The sequence below is a fragment of the Hyla sarda genome, chromosome 8, assembly GCF_029499605.1.
Source record: "Hyla sarda isolate aHylSar1 chromosome 8, aHylSar1.hap1, whole genome shotgun sequence".
Lineage (NCBI taxonomy): Eukaryota > Metazoa > Chordata > Amphibia > Anura > Hylidae > Hyla > Hyla sarda.
The window spans coordinates 134,353,464-134,370,971 of record NC_079196.1 but is presented as its reverse complement, the minus strand read 5'-3'; the positions used below and the strand labels follow the sequence as shown (position 1 = coordinate 134,370,971).

The window sequence follows — 17,508 nt, the reverse complement described above, 5'->3', positions numbered from 1 at the left end:
TCTTAACCTGCATCAGCAGCCAGAAGTTTAGTTCTTTTGAACATGTCAGCGTCACGTCCCCAGTCTCCTTGTGTAGGTTCCAGTTTGTGACGTCACAGGCTCCCTACTCCTCCCCTTCCTCACAGCGTTCCATTCTGGCCGCCCCGCAGCACATGAGAAGATAAACTTTAGTCTTCTTCCAGACTTCACTGACAGTTCTGTACAGAGGGCTGCTCTCCCTCGCCTCCTTCCTTCTCCCTGTCATTTTTCTCATTACTTTACAGCAGGTATAGGCAACCTTTTTGGTAGTGCTGTGTGCTGTAGTCGCTTGGTGTGCCGGCAAAATGGGTGTAGCTTATTGTGGGTGGAGTTTGTAGAGGTGTTGCTTGTCACATGGTAGGGGGTTGAACTTGATGGACATATGCACCCCAGTATCGCACCCCACCATAATGCGGACCCCAGAATCGCACCCCACCATAATGCGGACCCCCAGAATCGCACCCCACCATAATGCGGAGCCCCAGAATCGCACCCCACCATAATGCGGAGCCCCAGAATCGCACCCCACCATAATGCGGACCCCCAGAATCGCACCCCACCATAATGCGGACCCCCAGAATCGCACCCCACCATAATGCGGACCCCCAGAATCGCACCCCACCATAATGCGGACCCCCAGAATCGCACCCCACCATAATGCGGACCCCCAGAATCGCACCCCACCATAATGCGGACCCCCAGAATCGCACCCCACCATAATGCGGACCCCCAGAATCGCACCCCACCATAATGCGGACCCCCAGAATCGCACCCCACCATAATGCGGACCCCCAGAATCGCACCCCACCATAATGCGGACCCCCAGAATCGCACCCCACCATAATGCGGACCCCCAGAATCGCACCCCACCATAATGCGGACCCCCAGAATCGCACCCCACCATAATGCGGACCCCCAGAATCGCACCCCACCATAATGCGGACCCCCAGAATCGCACCCCACCATAATGCGGACCCCCAGAATCGCACCCCACCATAATGCGGACCCTCAGAATCGCACCCCACCATAATGCGGACCCCCAGAATCGCACCCCACCATAATGCGGACCCCCAGAATCGCACCCCACCATAATGCGGACCCCCAGAATCGCACCCCACCATAATGCGGACCCCCAGAATCGCACCCCACCATAATGCGGACCCCCAGAATCGCACCCCACCATAATGCGGACCCCCAGAATCGCACCCCACCATAATGCGGACCCCCAGAATCGCACCCCACCATAATGCGGACCCCCAGAATCGCACCCCACCATAATGCGGACCCCCAGAATCGCACCCCACCATAATGCGGACCCCCAGAATCGCACCCCACCATAATGCGGACCCCCAGAATCGCACCCCACCATAATGCGGACCCCCAGAATCGCACCCCACCATAATGCGGACCCCCAGAATCGCACCCCACCATAATGCGGACCCCCAGAATCGCACCCCACCATAATGCGGACCCCCAGAATCGCACCCCACCATAATGCGGACCCCCAGAATCGCACCCCACCATAATGCGGACCCCCAGAATCGCACCCCACCATAATGCGGACCCCCAGAATCGCACCCCACCATAATGCGGACCCCCAGAATCGCACCCCACCATAATGCGGACCCCCAGAATCGCACCCCACCATAATGCGGACCCCCAGAATCGCACCCCACCATAATGCGGACCCCCAGAATCGCACCCCACCATAATGCGGACCCCCAGAATCGCACCCCACCATAATGCGGACCCCCAGAATCGCACCCCACCATAATGCGGACCCCCAGAATCGCACCCCACCATAATGCGGACCCCCAGAATCGCACCCCACCATAATGCGGACCCCCAGAATCGCACCCCACCATAATGCGGACCCCCAGAATCGCACCCCACCATAATGCGGACCCCCAGAATCGCACCCCACCATAATGCGGACCCCCAGAATCGCACCCCACCATAATGCGGACCCCCAGAATCGCACCCCACCATAATGCGGACCCCCAGAATCGCACCCCACCATAATGCGGACCCCCAGAATCGCACCCCACCATAATGCGGACCCCCAGAATCGCACCCCACCATAATGCGGACCCCCAGAATCGCACCCCACCATAATGCGGACCCCCAGAATCGCACCCCACCATAATGCGGACCCCCAGAATCGCACCCCACCATAATGCGGACCCCCAGAATCGCACCCCACCATAATGCGGACCCCCAGAATCGCACCCCACCATAATGCGGACCCCCAGAATCGCACCCCACCATAATGCGGACCCCCAGAATCGCACCCCACCATAATGCGGACCCCCAGAATCGCACCCCACCATAATGCGGACCCCCAGAATCGCACCCCACCATAATGCGGACCCCCAGAATCAGGCCCCGGAATCAACCCGCTGCATAATCTGTAGATGACACACTGTTATAGGGGGATCTGTGAATGACACACTGTTATGGGTACCTGTAGATGACCCAGGTATGGGGGACCTGTAGAGGACACACTGTTATTGGGGGGAGACCTGTAGAGGACACACTGTTATTGGGGGGAGACCTGTAGAGGACACACTGTTATTGGGGGGGACCTGTAGAGGACACACTGTTATGGGGGGGGGGGGGCCTGTAGAGGACACACTGTTATGGGGGGGGGGGACCTGTAGAGGACACACTGTTATGGGGGGGGGGGGACCTGTAGAGGACACACTGTTATGGGGGGGGGGGGACCTGGGGGGGGGGACCTGTAGAGGACACACTGTTATGGGGGGGGGACCTGTAGAGGACACACTGTTATGGGGGGGGGGGGACCTGTAGAGGACACACTGTTATGGGGGGGGGGGGGACCTGTAGAGGACACACTGTTATGGGGGGGGGACCTGTAGAGGACACACTGTTATGGGGGGGGGGGGGACCTGTAGAGGACACACTGTTATGGGGGGGGGGGGGGACCTGTAGAGGACACACTGTTATGGGGGGGGGACCTGTAGAGGACACACAGTTATGGGGGGGGGGGACCTCTAGAGGACACACTGTTATGGGGGGGGGGACCTGTAGAGGACACACTGTTATGGGGGGGGGGGGACCTGTAGAGGACACACTGTTATGGGGGGGGGGGGACCTGTAGAGGACACACTGTTATGGGGGGGGGGGGGGACCTGTAGAGGACACACTGTTATGGGGGGGGGGGGGACCTGTAGAGGACACACTGTTATGGGGGGGGGGACCTGTAGAGGACACACTGTTATGGGGGGGGGGGGGACCTGTAGAGGACACACTGTTATGGGGGGGGGGGGGACCTGTAGAGGACACACTGTTTTGGGGGGGGGGGGACCTGTAGAGGACACACTGTTATGGGGGGGGGACCTGTAGAGGACACACTGTTATGGGGGGGGACGACCTGTAGAGGACACAGTTATGGGGGGGGACGACCTGTAGAGGACACACAGTTATGGGGGGGGGGGGGACCTGTAGAGGACACACTGTTATGGGGGGGGGGGACCTGTAGAGGACACACTGTTATGGGGGGGGGGGACCTGTAGAGGACACACTGTTATGGGGGGGGGACCTGTAGAGGACACACTGTTATGGGGGGGGGGGACCTGTAGAGGACACACTGTTATGGGGGGGGGGACCTGTAGAGGACACACTGTTATGGGGGGGGGGACCTGTAGAGGACACACTGTTATGGGGGGGGGGGACCTGTAGAGGACACACTGTTATATGGGAATCTGTAGAGGACACTTTTATGGAGGATCTGTGAATGACACACTTTTATGGGGGATCTGAAGACTGACAGAGACCAGAGTCTGTCTCTGGGAAAAGAGAGCTGTTGTCAGAGCCAGGAGCTGAGCTGCGTGTATTCAAAAGAAAAATACAGGGGACTTAATTATCTTTAGCAGTGACCCTCCTCCATCCACCACACGTCCGATACAAAGCACAGAGCAATCCCCAACCCCGCCCTCCATGCTGCCGACAGACATCGGAGCACGGCAGCTGCATGAGCTGACAGGAGGAAAGGAGAGAGAACTCTCCCTGAACCTGAAGATGTTCCCGGTCTGCACAGCAACACCTAACCAAGCAGGGAGAGGGGGAGACAGATCATCAGACATCCCAGGCTGTGTCTTCAGCACTGCTGGTAATGGACGTGCTGCATGCAGGCACATGTCATACCACCAGCCAGTGCTGTTAAAGTGACGGTGTCCCGGGACTGGCCCCAGTTAGTAACTCTGCCACCGGTCGGCGCTCCCTTGCGTGCCACTCAGATGCACCCTGCATGCCCTGAGTGGTACACGTGCCATACATACTGCTTTACATACTACACACAGCACTATGGCTGGCTAAAATGGGACGCTGTGAGGAAGAGAAGGGATTCTGTGACAAGAAACTGGAACCTACACAAGGATAATGGGGACGTGACGCTGACATGTTCAAAAGAACTAAACTTCAGGCTGCTGATACAGGGTAAGATTACTTAAAAACCATAGAAAAAAAATTATGTATTTGGCCAGTGGCATATCTCCTGAGGTAGCTTTTAATTTGGACCTAAAGTGTGAGAGCTGTGCTTTGGCGATGTTCAGAAGACTTATGAGGGATTTATTGGGGGACACAATTATACTGTATTCTTGGGATTAGCAAGGTTCCCAGTCGTCATGCTCCCATTAATCTGCAAATTATCTCTCTTGCTTTGATAGAGGATAAAGGGATTTTCTAATTTTAGCAAGTTAAAGTATATTTCTCATTAGCAAAAACTTTTTTAATAATGTAGAAAATAGTGTATATTTAATGTACATTGGTTAAAGAATTGTTGTTTTTTTGTCCCTGCAGCTATTTGCCTGTGTGTCTCTGTGAGGAGACTAAATACAGGAAGTATGTTTTTGGACAAACTGGGCTCTGTGCACTGAGGCTCTGTTACATGTGTTCCCCCCCCCCCCCCCCCCTCACAGAGCAGGCAGATTGACAAGCCAGGAGCCTGCACATAGCTCTGCTTGAGCTGAGCGCGCTGCATATCGTTTGGGTCCCAGCTGCTATAAGCAGCCAGGACTCATGGCTAATGCCAGACACCGGCAATCGGGCCGATGCCCGGTATTAACTCTTTAGACGCTGCAATCAAAGTTGATTGCGGCATCTATAATGCCAAGAATGCAGTCCCGGCAGCTCAGTGGAGCTTATAGGGATCATTGCGGGGAAATCACGATGTCCTGATCAGCTGAGAGGACAGAGGGAGAGCCCTTTCCTGCCTCCTAGCCCTCCAATTGGTTCTCCAAGGCTCCAGTCAGCCTCAGCAGGCTGGATCAATGGAGTACCAATAACAATGATCAATGCTATGGCATAGCATTGAACAGTGTATGCAGTCTGATTGCATCTAATAGTTCCTTATGGGGACTTAAGAATAGTGTTTAAAAAAAAGTAAAGAAAAATAGTGAGCAAATGTGATTTAACCCCTTCCCTAATAAGTTTGAATCACCCCCCTTTTCCCATAAAATATATGTAAAATAAACATAAACTTATGTGGTATCGCCGCTTACGTAAATGTCCCAACTATAAAAATATGTTAATTAAACCGCACGGTCAATGGCGTATGCGTAAAAAAAATGCTAAAGTCCAGAATTGTGTATTTTTGGGCACTAAAAAAAGTCAAAAACTCCAATCAAAACCAAAAAATGGTACCAATTAAATCTGCAGACCATGGCGCAAAAATGAGCCCTCGTATAACTGTGTATGGGGAAAAAAAAAGTTATAGGGGTCAGAAGAGGACATTTTTAAAGGTCAGCTGTAGTGGAACCCATTTATATATGCCCGGGCCTCCAAAATAAACAAAATAAACTCATACATACCTTCCTACCAGCCCCTGTTGGTCCAGCACAGGCCTCACGGTCCGGCAGTGCTGACCTCATTCCAGTTCCTGGGGACGGGGACGCCACAGAGCCGTCGGCGTATCACCGGCTGCAGCAATGTCCCGCCCCGTCCTGTGATAGGCTGAGCCCACTGTCATGTAAGGAGCTCTGACAGGCTGAGCCCACTGTCATGTAAGAAGCCAATCACAGGCCGGGGCGGGACATCGCTGCGGCCGGTGATACGCCGACGGCTCTGCGGCATCCCTGTCCCCAGGAAATGGAATGAGGTCAGCACTGCCGGACCGTGAGGCCTGTGCCGGACCAACGGGGGCTCGTAGGAAGGTATATATGAGTTTTTTTTTGTTTGTTTTTGAGGCACGGGCATATATAAAAGTGTTCCACTACAGTTATCATTTAAGCATGCTAATGGTCATGCAAAAAGTTATAATTTTTTAAAAGTTAAACAAAATAAACCCATATAAGTTTGGTATAACTTTAATCGTGTGGACCTACAGAATAAAGATAAGGTGTTGTTTTTAATGAAAAGTGCACTGCGTAGAATCAAAATCCCCCAAAAGTTTCAAAATTTTTTTTTTCCCAAATTTGCCCTATGATTCAATTTTAATTTTTTTTCAGTTCGCCAAAAATTAGGTGGTGAAATGATTGATCTCATTACAAAGAACAATTGGTGGCACAAAAAACATACCCTCATAGGTCTGTAGGTGGAAAATTATTTTTAGAAGGTTAGGTGAAAAAAATGAAGAAAAACCCTGTATCATTAACCGGTTGGGGAAGGAGGGCGTACCTGTACGCCCTCCGCCCACTCCCTATCTATAACACAGGGCCACGTTGTGGCCCCGCGTCATAACTGGTCGTTCCCAGCACCTAGCAATGGCCGGGGACCCCTTAAGACGCGGCGTTAAAAGTTTATCGCTGTGTCTAAAGTGAAAGTACACTCATGCCAGTTAGCTCAGGGGGCTGTTCGGGATCGCCACGATGCAGAATCATTGATCAATGGTTTCCGATGAGAAACAATTGATCAATATAAAAGATGAGTGTGTGCAGTGTTATAGCCCCCTATATGCGCTATAACATTGCAAAAAAAAGTGAAAAAAATTGAATGAAGATCATTTAACCCCTTCCCTAATAAAAGTTTGAGTCGCCCCCCCCTTTTCCCATAAAAAATAGTCTAAATAAAAATATGTGATATCGCCGCGTGCGGAAATATCCGAATTATAAAAAATATAGTTAATTAAACGGCACGGTCAATGTCGTTCGCATAAAAAAATTCCAAATTCCAAAATAGCGTATTTTTGGACACTTATGTCGTGAAAAAATGAATGAAAAGCAATCAAAGTCCGATCAATACAAAAATGGTACCGCTAAAACCTTCAGATCACTGCGCAAAAAATGAGCCCTCATACCACCCAAACGCGGACAAATAAAAGTTATAGGGGTCAGAAAAATTGTGTTTTTATTCAATTGTCGCACAATTTTTTTTCTCATTCGCTGTAGATTTTTGGGTAAAATGACTGTCATTACAAAGTAGAATTGGTGGTGCAAAAAAATAAGCCATATGGATGTTTAGGTGCAAAATTGAAAGGGTTATGATTTTTAAAAGGTAAGAAGGAAAAAAGGGGTACTCCGTTGGAAGACATTTTTTTTTTTTTTTTATAAATCAACTGGTGCCAGAAATGTAAAGATTTGTAAATTAAGTCTATTTAAAAACCTTAATCCTTCCAGTACTTATCAGCTGCTGTATGCTCCAGAAGTGTGTGTGTGTGTGTGTGTGTGTATGTATGTATGTGTGTGTGTGATATATATAATTATAAAATTTATATATGTATGTAGGGGAGCTGCCTACTATTATGGGGGGGAGCTGCCTACTATTGTGGGGGGGGGGAGCTGCCTACTATTGTGGGGGGGGGGAGCTGCCTACTATTGTGGGGGGGGGGAGCTGCCTACTATTGTGGGGGGGGGGGGGAGCGCAGCCTACTATTGTGGGGGGGGGGAGCGCAGCCTACTATTGTGGGGGGGGGAGCGCAGCCTACTATTGTGGGGGGGGGGAGCGCAGCCTACTATTGTGGGGGGGGGGAGCGCAGCCTACTATTGTGGGGGGGGGGGAGCGCAGCCTACTATTGTGGGGGGGGGGGGGGGCAGCGCAGCCTACTATTGTGGGGGGGGGGGGGGGAGCGCAGCCTACTATTGTGGGGGGGGGGGGGGAGCGCAGCCTACTATTGTGGGGGGGGGGGGGGGGGAGCGCAGCCTACTATTGTGGGGGGGGGGGGGAGCGCAGCCTACTATTGTGGGGGGGGGGGGGGGGAGCGCAGCCTACTATTGTGGGGGGGGGGGGGGAGCGCAGCCTACTATTGTGGGGGGGGGGGAGAGCGCAGCCTACTATTGTGGGGGAGCGGGGGAGCTGGCAATCTAATGTGGGGGAGCTGGCAATCTAATGTGAGGGAACATGCTGCCTACCCAATGTGGGGGGGAACTACAAGGTACTGTATATCTCGGTAGGAGGGGTAGTCTTATACGGCAAGTATATCCCAAACTCTACATTTTAACTGTAAAAGTTGGGTGTCGTCTTATACACCCAGTCGTCTTATACGCCGGCATATACGGTAAATAAATGGAGCAGTCCTGCAAGGCTAGGGGTATAGGATGAAAGATGAATAGAAAATTAAAGAGATAGTAGATGAAGAGTTGTGTAAAATATTAAACATTTATTAGATTACATTAATTACAATAGTTTTATAGTGAGGTCCTCGGCAGGGCCCTTGCTTCGGACGACACACAAATAATATTAACCATATATAATATTACTGCTCCATTTATTTATGATTTTTTTTTTTATTTCACTATGCTACAGAGGCTGTAAATTTAGTGTAGTTCATAATGTCTCTACCTGCGTGTGACGGTTTTCTCACAATTCTTCAGTGATTTTCACCTCAAAATTTATTTTTAACAGCATGCAAAATGGCTGTCTTAGATTTATCCCAGATTGCAATACGGTCGAGACCTGACTCACTAGTCAGCTAGAGAGCCTGTCTGCTTCAATGGGTGGCGCGATCGCTTGGTGGGTGAGAGATCAATCTGCAACTAATACAACAGCTGTAGGCACCCTGATTAAAAATCACAGGTCTTTTGAATGGATGCAGCTCATTTATATTTCAAAACAGTGGGGTGACTGATGTGTGGGAGGAAGGAAAATGGAATTATGGGATTTGTAGTCAAAAAGAAAGTCAAACAGGAAATACCAGTTCACAAAAAGCTTACCACAGTGTTATGGTAATCTCACAACATAGCCATTTAGCCCCAAGACAAGCACAGATCCTTAGTAAGCATGTGCGTTACTGTCTGGCAGGCATATACTAAAATCACCCTATGGTGAATAACCCCTTTTTAAGTTAAAGGGGTATTCCAGAGGGGAAAAGAGGTTTTCAAATCAACTGTTGTCTAAAAGTTAATTCAATTTAAAAATCTTAAGCTTTTCAGTACTTAACTTCCTCTGGAGCATACAGCAGCTGATGTGTAGCTTTTTTCCCATTCTGGCTATGATGCTCTTTGCTGCCATATGTCTGTGTAAGGAGCTGGAGCAAACCTCTCCTTCTCTGGACAGTTCTTGACACGTACAGAGGAGGCAACATAGATTACTTTGGTTAGAATGGAAAGAACTACTCAACTTCCTTCAATGGCATACAGCAGCTGATAAGTACTGGAAGGCGTGAGGTTTTTAAATGAAAGCAATTTGCAAATAACTTTCTAGCCGGAGTATCCCTTCATAGGAAATGGGTAATGATAAAATATCTGTACCCTGTTGGTTTCATACAGATGCAATATTGGATTTTAGCAATCTCGCTGAAGACATTTAAAGGGGTAGTCCAGTGGTGAAAAACTTATCCCCTATCCTAAGGATAGGGGATAAGTTTGAGATCGCGGGGGGTCCGACCGCTGGGGCCCCCTGCGATCTCTCTGTACGGGGCCCCGGCTCTCCGCCGAGATAGCGGGTGTCGACCCCCGCACGAGGCGGCGGCCGACACGCCCCCTCAATACATCTCTATGGCAGAGCCGGAGATTGCCGAAGGCAGCGCTTCGGCTCTGCCATAGAGTTGTATTGAGGGGGCGTGTCAGCCGCCGCCTCGTGCGGAGGTCGACACGCCCCCTTCCCGCGGGCTGTCGGGGCTCCGTACAGGAGATCTCAGGGGGCCCCAGTGGTCGGACCCCCCGCGATCTGCAACTTATCCCCTATCCTTAGGATAGGGGATAAGTTGCTCACCACTGAATCACCACTGGACTACTCCTTTAAGATGATGTCCAGTGGTGAGAAATATTCTCCCCTTTCTGCAGGGGCCCTGGCTCTGCTCAAGGAAGTGATGTTTTGCATCCAGCAGGTCAGCTGGTGGAAACATGCCACACTCCGGGTTTCTTTCAAACCCTCCTTGATTAGACATTTATCTGCTATCCTGTGGATTTCTTAACGCTAAACATCTTTTTCAATGATGATCACACAATGGCTACAGATTTTCAGACTAATTAATGTCTTTGAAGTTCCCCAAACTGTTTCATTAAAATACTCTGGTGGAAAAAAGTTTTCAAATCAACTTGTGCCAGAAAATAGGGCTGTGACTTACTGTTATTTTCTTAATCAATTAGTTGGCTGATCATTGTTTCGATTAATCTGAAAAAACAAACAAAAAAAAAAACCAGTGTAGAAAAAGATAATTTGTCAGTTAGGTTAGGGAGGGAGTTAATGAGTAGAGGGAATTGGACTGAAGGTATTCTGTGTGTTTTAAGTAAGGGATGCATTGTGGAGAGAGAGAGAGGGTTTGTGGCTTTGGCTAGATGCTAAGCTTTGCAGATGCTAAGCTTTGCAGATGCTATGAGGAGCAGATTTTTATTATGTGACCCCTTAAAGGAGTAGTCCGGCGTGCACTTTTCTTATTTTATCCGGTCCGGGTTGCAAAAAAAAATGAAAAAAAAAACTTTCTCTTGCCTGCCTACATGGCCCCGGAGCTCCGGTACAGGTGTTCCGTCGCCGGGTTGTTTGCTTCTTACTTCCTGTTAGCCAGGCACGTCACATGGAGCTTCAGCCTATCACCGGCCGCAGCGATGTCCCGCCTCTGCCGGTGATAGGCTGAAGCTCCGTGTGACGTGCCGGGCTAACAGGAAGTAAGAAGCAAACAGCCCGGCGACGGAACACCTGTACCGGAGCTCCGGGGGCACGTAGGCAGGCAAGAGTTTATTTTATTTTTTTATTTTTTGCAACCTGGACCTGATAGAATAAGAAAAGTGCGTGCCGGACTACTCGGACCAAGCCCATTTAGTTTTTTGCACATCTGACCATTGTCACTTTAAGCATTAATAACTCTGGGATGCTTTTACTTTTTTTTTTTTTTTTTTATTCAATAATTTTTATTGAAGTTTTAAAGGAGTACAAGATAAACAGTTGCATCATATTGAAAAGAAAAAAAAGGTCCCTAAAGGGACAGGTAAATCACATGGAATGGTATAGCAAACATGTTAATACATAACAGCGGGCTATCTGCCCTAAACTAGGACTGTCATATAGCATGAACAGAAAGGGAGATTTAAGTAGGACAATCAAACTGTAAAGACGCTCTCATCTAACAATGCAATAAGGAAAATCAAAAATAAGGAACAGATACATCTCTATCTAACTATAGTGTGACATCAACCACAGTGTGTGTCGACCAGAAAAATATTACTATAATCAGCAGAACCATCAATCAGGAGCTACGTGCGGGCAATGAGGGCTAGACATCCAGGAGGGCCAATGTTTCAGAAAGGACTTTTATTGTGAGTGTACTAGGGCAAACATTTTCTCGTAGCTGCAGGACAAGTTAACCATATTGATCAACTCAAGGAGATCAGGTATCTTATCAGATTTCCAACGTCTAGTAATCAGGAGTTTGGCAGACATTCATACCGAGCAGTGAGCTTACGTGAGGGTACAGGAATGCGAATCATAAACTAGGAGCAGTATGGCCAGGCTCGGATTTAACATGAACTCAGCGCCCAAGAATCTATGCAGCAGCACAGTCACACCACTCCAAAACAACGCAAGTCTGGGGCAACTCCAGAGGGTATGGAGCAGAGTCCTCTCTTGGCCACAGCCTCGCCAACATAGCCGAGAACATTCAGGATTCATAACGTGTAGCCTAGAAGGGGTGAAATACCATCTATAAAGCGATTTAAGTATTGCTTCCTTATGGTTTGTGGACCGGAGCAATGTGTTGACAAGGGTGATGGTGGACAACCATTGGTCAGATGAGAGAGTCTCCCCCAGGTCCCGCTCCCATCTGTCCATAAAGGGAAGTTTTGATTGTTCTAGATTGTCGCTAAGTAGGCCATAAAAGAGTTTAATCCCCTTTTTAGAGGGTGAAGGACTCTGCAGGAAACACAGAACCCTAGGTGGGAGCAGAAAGCTCCGATTGAACTTGTCAGATAGGAGACGCCTAATTTGCAGACATTTGTAGAAGTCAGTTCGGGGGATGCCATATTTCTCCTGTAGATATGGGAAGTGTACAGTGTCATGTGTGTCAAACAGATCGCTAAGGACGTTGATTCCTCTCTCCTTCCTGGGATGCATGGAGAGGTCAGGTATGAAATGAGTCAGGAGATCTGAATGTGTTACCCCTTTTAAAAAGTAATCTGGAAGGAATTTTAGATGAAGAGGAGAATATGTTAAACACATTCCTCACCACTGTGTTCAGAGGAAAATTTTATTTAAGGTAAAATATAGTAAGAGAAGGTAAACTCTCCCTTAGGGTACATTCACAAGAGCGGATTTACAGCGTATATTACGCTGCGGATCCGCTGCTGAAGGCCCGCTCTATGCTGTCTTTACATGTGCCTGTTCGTAGCGGCAATACGCCGTGACGAGCAGACACACTGCAGCAGTGTGTTCGGCGTACTCGGACATCCCGGCCGCTCTCTCTGCTCTGAGCTAGGCAGAGAGCTCCCGCGATGTGTGAGTATACTGCGACTCTCGCATCGCAGTGTGTCTGCTCGTAGCGGAGCAGGCACATGTAAAGACAGCATAGAGCAGGCCGTCACCAGCAGATCCGCAGCGAAATACACTGCGAAAATCCACTTGTGTGAACGAACCCTTACATACCACCTGCAAACAGAACAGACACAGAGCGCTCCCTGTGTGGAATCAATGGTGATACCAGAGTGATAAAGATCTTGTAGGAAACTCTTACCTGGTCAAGTTATGCAGAAAAGGCACAACGCTCGAAATGGCAATAGTGTATGATTGACTGCAGCGGCTTCCCACACTAACTGGATGAGCGTGAAGACAATAGGGAACGAAGATGCAGACAAGAAACTGGCAGTATGGAATTGCGCTGTCGATGGAGATAAATCCAATGTAATAGCAATATTTATTGTATATTCATGTGCACGCAACGCGTTACAAAACAATCTGTTTTCATCACGCCAGATAAAAAAAACGGATGGTTGTGAAACACGTTGCATGCACATGAATGTACAATAGATATTGCTATCATTTCTTTCGATTTAACTCCATCGACAGTGCGATTCCAAGCTTCCAGTTTCTTGTCTGCATCTTCGCTCCTTATTACATATCACCTGTCTAACACAGAAAGAAGTGCAGTGCTGCCTTAAAAATTTTTTATTGACAAATCAACAGGTCCAGGTGGCATTCACCTGTTGTAAGGGAGAAAAATAAGACACCCCCCCCCTATTTTTAGTATTCAAAATATTTAATCTTGCACACCACCTAAATGATATGTCAATAAAATTTCTGTGCATTCTGTTACCAATAAAGTTTAACGTAAACCACTTATAACCATCAGTATATCAAAGTGGAGGATGTAGTAATAACCTGCTACACTTGCCCCTACGGGGATGCAGACAGAATGGCGACAGAGGGTCCCCCAATTTAAGAATTACACTGAGCTCCCTGAATAAATAATATATATGCATATTACATATCTGAAAAAATGTGAACAATAGATTAACCATTGTTTTGTTTCACTGGGTTGTCATAGTGTTATTTTCATTGGGCAATGTATATATCTGTATGTCACCTTGCACTTTATTATGCTCAAGTATACCTTGTTTATATACTGTTTGTTTCCCCTGGTATGGGGCACTAAGGGTTTCTCTAGAACACAGTAGGGATATAGTCTAAACTTGATAAACGTTTGACTTTTTTCAACTTTAACGAACAATGTTACAAAATTCAAGAGCAATTATCTTTTGCGGTCTTTGGGGGTGAATAAACTATTAATCTCTGGAAAATGGCAGATGTTTTGCCGAACTTTACTTTGTGGAGGTAAAGGTGGACACATTCTATATAGTGCATAACCCTAGGCCACACATCCCATATGTATATCAGGTACCTTTTTAACCTTTTTTCTTTTTTTTTTTCTTTTAGACTCCTGGGCACACTCCTTCACTTAGGTGGGATGAGACTCCAGGCCGTGCTAAAGGAAGTGAAACTCCTGGAGCTACACCTGGATCGAAAATTTGGGACCCTACTCCGAGTCATACACCTGCCGGGGCTGCAACCCCTGGTCGTGGGGATACTCCAGGCCATGCAACACCAGGCCATGGAGGAGCAACAGCCAGTGCGCGTAAAAATAGATGGGACGAAACTCCTAAAACAGAACGTGGTAAGCTTGGTAACTGTAATTGTTTTATTCTTGACGCAGACAGCCCCTTTTTAGATTGGAGTTGAAACCACAATCAGGCTATCTCCAGCAACTGGTCTTGCTCATCAGTAATCTTCCTGAAGCAACCCATTTAAACATATTTTTTAAAGTTAGGTTGGTTGTTTTAATTTATGCCATTTGTACTAAAGCATGCATCTTTTATCTATTTTAGACACCCCTGGACATGGAAGTGGTTGGGCAGAGACTCCACGTACAGATCGTGGTGGCGAATCAATTGGTGAAACCCCTACTCCTGGGACAAGTAAAAGAAAGTCTCGTTGGGATGAAACACCGGCTAGCCAGATGGGAGGTAGCACTCCTGTTTTGACTCCAGGGAAAACACCTATTGGTACACCTGCAATGAATATGGCAACTCCCACTCCAGGTTTGTTGGCTTTTATAGAATAATAAAGCTCCCATAATGCTTTTTGTTCGTTTTACATTTAATGCATCTGTGGTTAAAAAAATTATATATAGTATAATAAAGAATACCGGTTAGATCCCACAAAAAATATTACTCAGTATCTAATCCTGACCATTCAGCTCTGAAGATTGATTAGAACTGGTGGGGGAGACAGAGAGGGTATAACAAAAATTAACCCCCCACTTATAGATAGCGAATGAACAATACAATACAGGAATTTGGTTGCACTACTGTGGTAGATGTATACAGTGACATTGGCTATCCCTTAACACTGATGTTAAAATTGAGACATTCGCCAGTATATGCTTATATGAAGGACATACCAGAGCCCGCACACCAACGCCAAGGTTTCTCAAATGGCATGGGACCTAGCGCTAAACCTACCTGTGCATGATAAGCAAAACGGGCCAGTGGGCAATTACGGCAGCATTAGGTCGACTGAGTCCTCCCAGGTACCCTCCAGCATGGCTAAGCACACATACAATGGGAGGCAAGCTGCTAGCCCCACCTAAGTTGGCTAATATAGGTGCATGGCCTCACCGGTGCTACCTTGATGCTGCCTGGAAAATGTTCGACTCATTACATATGGAGTTTACACACCTCAAAGTATAAAATTTTAACAAAAAACGTGGTCTCAAATGACTGGAGGTGCTCAACCCCAAATGCAGTTGTGCATTTATACTGGGGGAGCAGATCCTGCCCTTGTAGTCCATTGCTAGGGGCGATCCCCAGCATAAAAATGCATACAATGGAGGATACCTGCAGCGGACTAAAAGTGCCACAATAAAATCTTACACCAGAAAGATAGTGAAAGAATAAATAAAAACTTGGAAGAGTTCTTTGAATGAAATTGGGTGTTAACCAGTGATTTAATAGTTTGGGAGACTAGTAAGGCATTTTTAAGGGTGGAAATAACATTTAGATTTTTTAGTAAGAAAATGAGTTTGAAAAGGAGGCTCTGAGGAAAGCTGAAGGCGGGTTGGCAGATGACCCCACAGAAGAGAAGAAGAATAATTGGTGGGAAGAGCAGTACGAGCTGATTGAATATATAATGGAACAAAGGAGAAATAAACTTCTTCTCTTTATGGGGCAGCAAATATTTATGGAGAAAAAGGAGATAAGGGAGTTTAAATATTATTCCCTACTGTACAAATCTGAGTTTAACCTCTGAAGGACTCGGGGTGTACCTGTACGCCCTGAGCCTGGTCCCGGTGTGAAAAACGGGGTCACACCGGGTCGGTCCCGGCTGCTAATCATAGCCGGGACCCTGGGCTAACAGCGTGCGGCATCGTTGTGCCGCGCGCTGTTAACCCTTCAGACACGGCGGTCAACTTTGATCGCTGCTTCCCGGAAGCTCAGTCGGGACATCGCTAATCGGGACATCGCGATAAAATCTCGATGCTCCGATCAGCTGGGACGCAGGCGGAGGTCTCCTTACCTGTCTCCGCGGCATCCGATCGTCGATTGATTGCTCCAAGCTTGAGCTACAGGCTTGAGCAGTCGAGCCCCTATCTGACTGATCCGTGTAAAGATATGGCTTTGCAGGGATCAGCATAAGAGATCAGTGTGTGCAGTGCTCCCTATGGGAGCTATAGCACTGCAAAAAAAGTGAAAAAAAAATAAGTTAACAAAGGTCATTTAACCCCTTCCCTAATAAGTTTGAATCACCCCCCCTTTTCCCATAAAAAAAAACCTGTGTAAATAAACATGTGGTATCGCCGCGTGTGAAAATGTCCGAACTATAAAAATATATCATTAATGAAATCGCACGGTCAATGGCGTGCGCGCAAAAAAATTCCAAAATACAAAATAGTGTATTTTTGGTCACTTTTTATATCATGAAAAAATGAATAAAAAGCGATCAAAAAGTCCAATCAATACAAAAATGGTAGCGATAAAAACTTCAGAACAAGGCGCAAAAAATGAGTCCTCATACCGGCCCGTACGCGGAAAAATAAAGTTATAGGGGTTAGAAAATGAGAATTTTTAACATATAAATTTTCCTGCATGTAGTTATTTTTTTCCAAAGTACGACAATATCCAACCTATATAAGAAGGGTATCATTTTAACCGTATGGACCTACAGAATAAAGAGAAGGTGTTATTTTTACCGAAAAATGCACTGGGTAGAAACAGAAGCCCCCAAAAGTTACAAAATGAAATTTTTTCTTCAATTTTGTCGCACAATGATATTTTTTTTTTTCTGTTTCGCCGTGGATTTTTTGGTAAAAGGACATGTCACTGCAAAGTAGAATTGGTGGCGCAAAAATAAGCCATCATATGGATTTTTAGGTGCAAAATTTAAAGCGTAATGATTTTTAGAAGGTGATGAGGAGAAATTGAAATGCAAAAACTGAAACGCTGAGTCCTTAAAGGGGTAGTCCAGTGGTGAAAAACTTATCCCCTATCCTAAGGATAGGGGATAAGTTTGAGATTGCAGGGGGGTCCGACCGCTGGGGCCCCCTGCGATCTCTCTGTAAGGGGCCCCGGCTCTCCGCCGAGATAGCGGGTGTCGACCCCCGCACGAGGCGGC

The 17,508-nt window shown here is 47.5% G+C and overlaps 1 protein-coding gene across 2 annotated transcripts in view; it reads left to right on the top strand.

The window, feature by feature from the left end:
- SF3B1 (splicing factor 3b subunit 1) overlaps positions 1 to 17,508 on the top strand; it is a 290,537-nt gene that overhangs the window by 103,397 nt on the left and 169,632 nt on the right. For both annotated transcript variants that reach the window (XM_056536403.1, XM_056536402.1), the window contains exons 7-8: positions 14,275 to 14,512; positions 14,724 to 14,936. In XM_056536403.1, the coding sequence (XP_056392378.1) occupies positions 14,275 to 14,512; positions 14,724 to 14,936 (451 nt within the window). The remainder of the gene's footprint in view (positions 1 to 14,274; positions 14,513 to 14,723; positions 14,937 to 17,508) is intronic.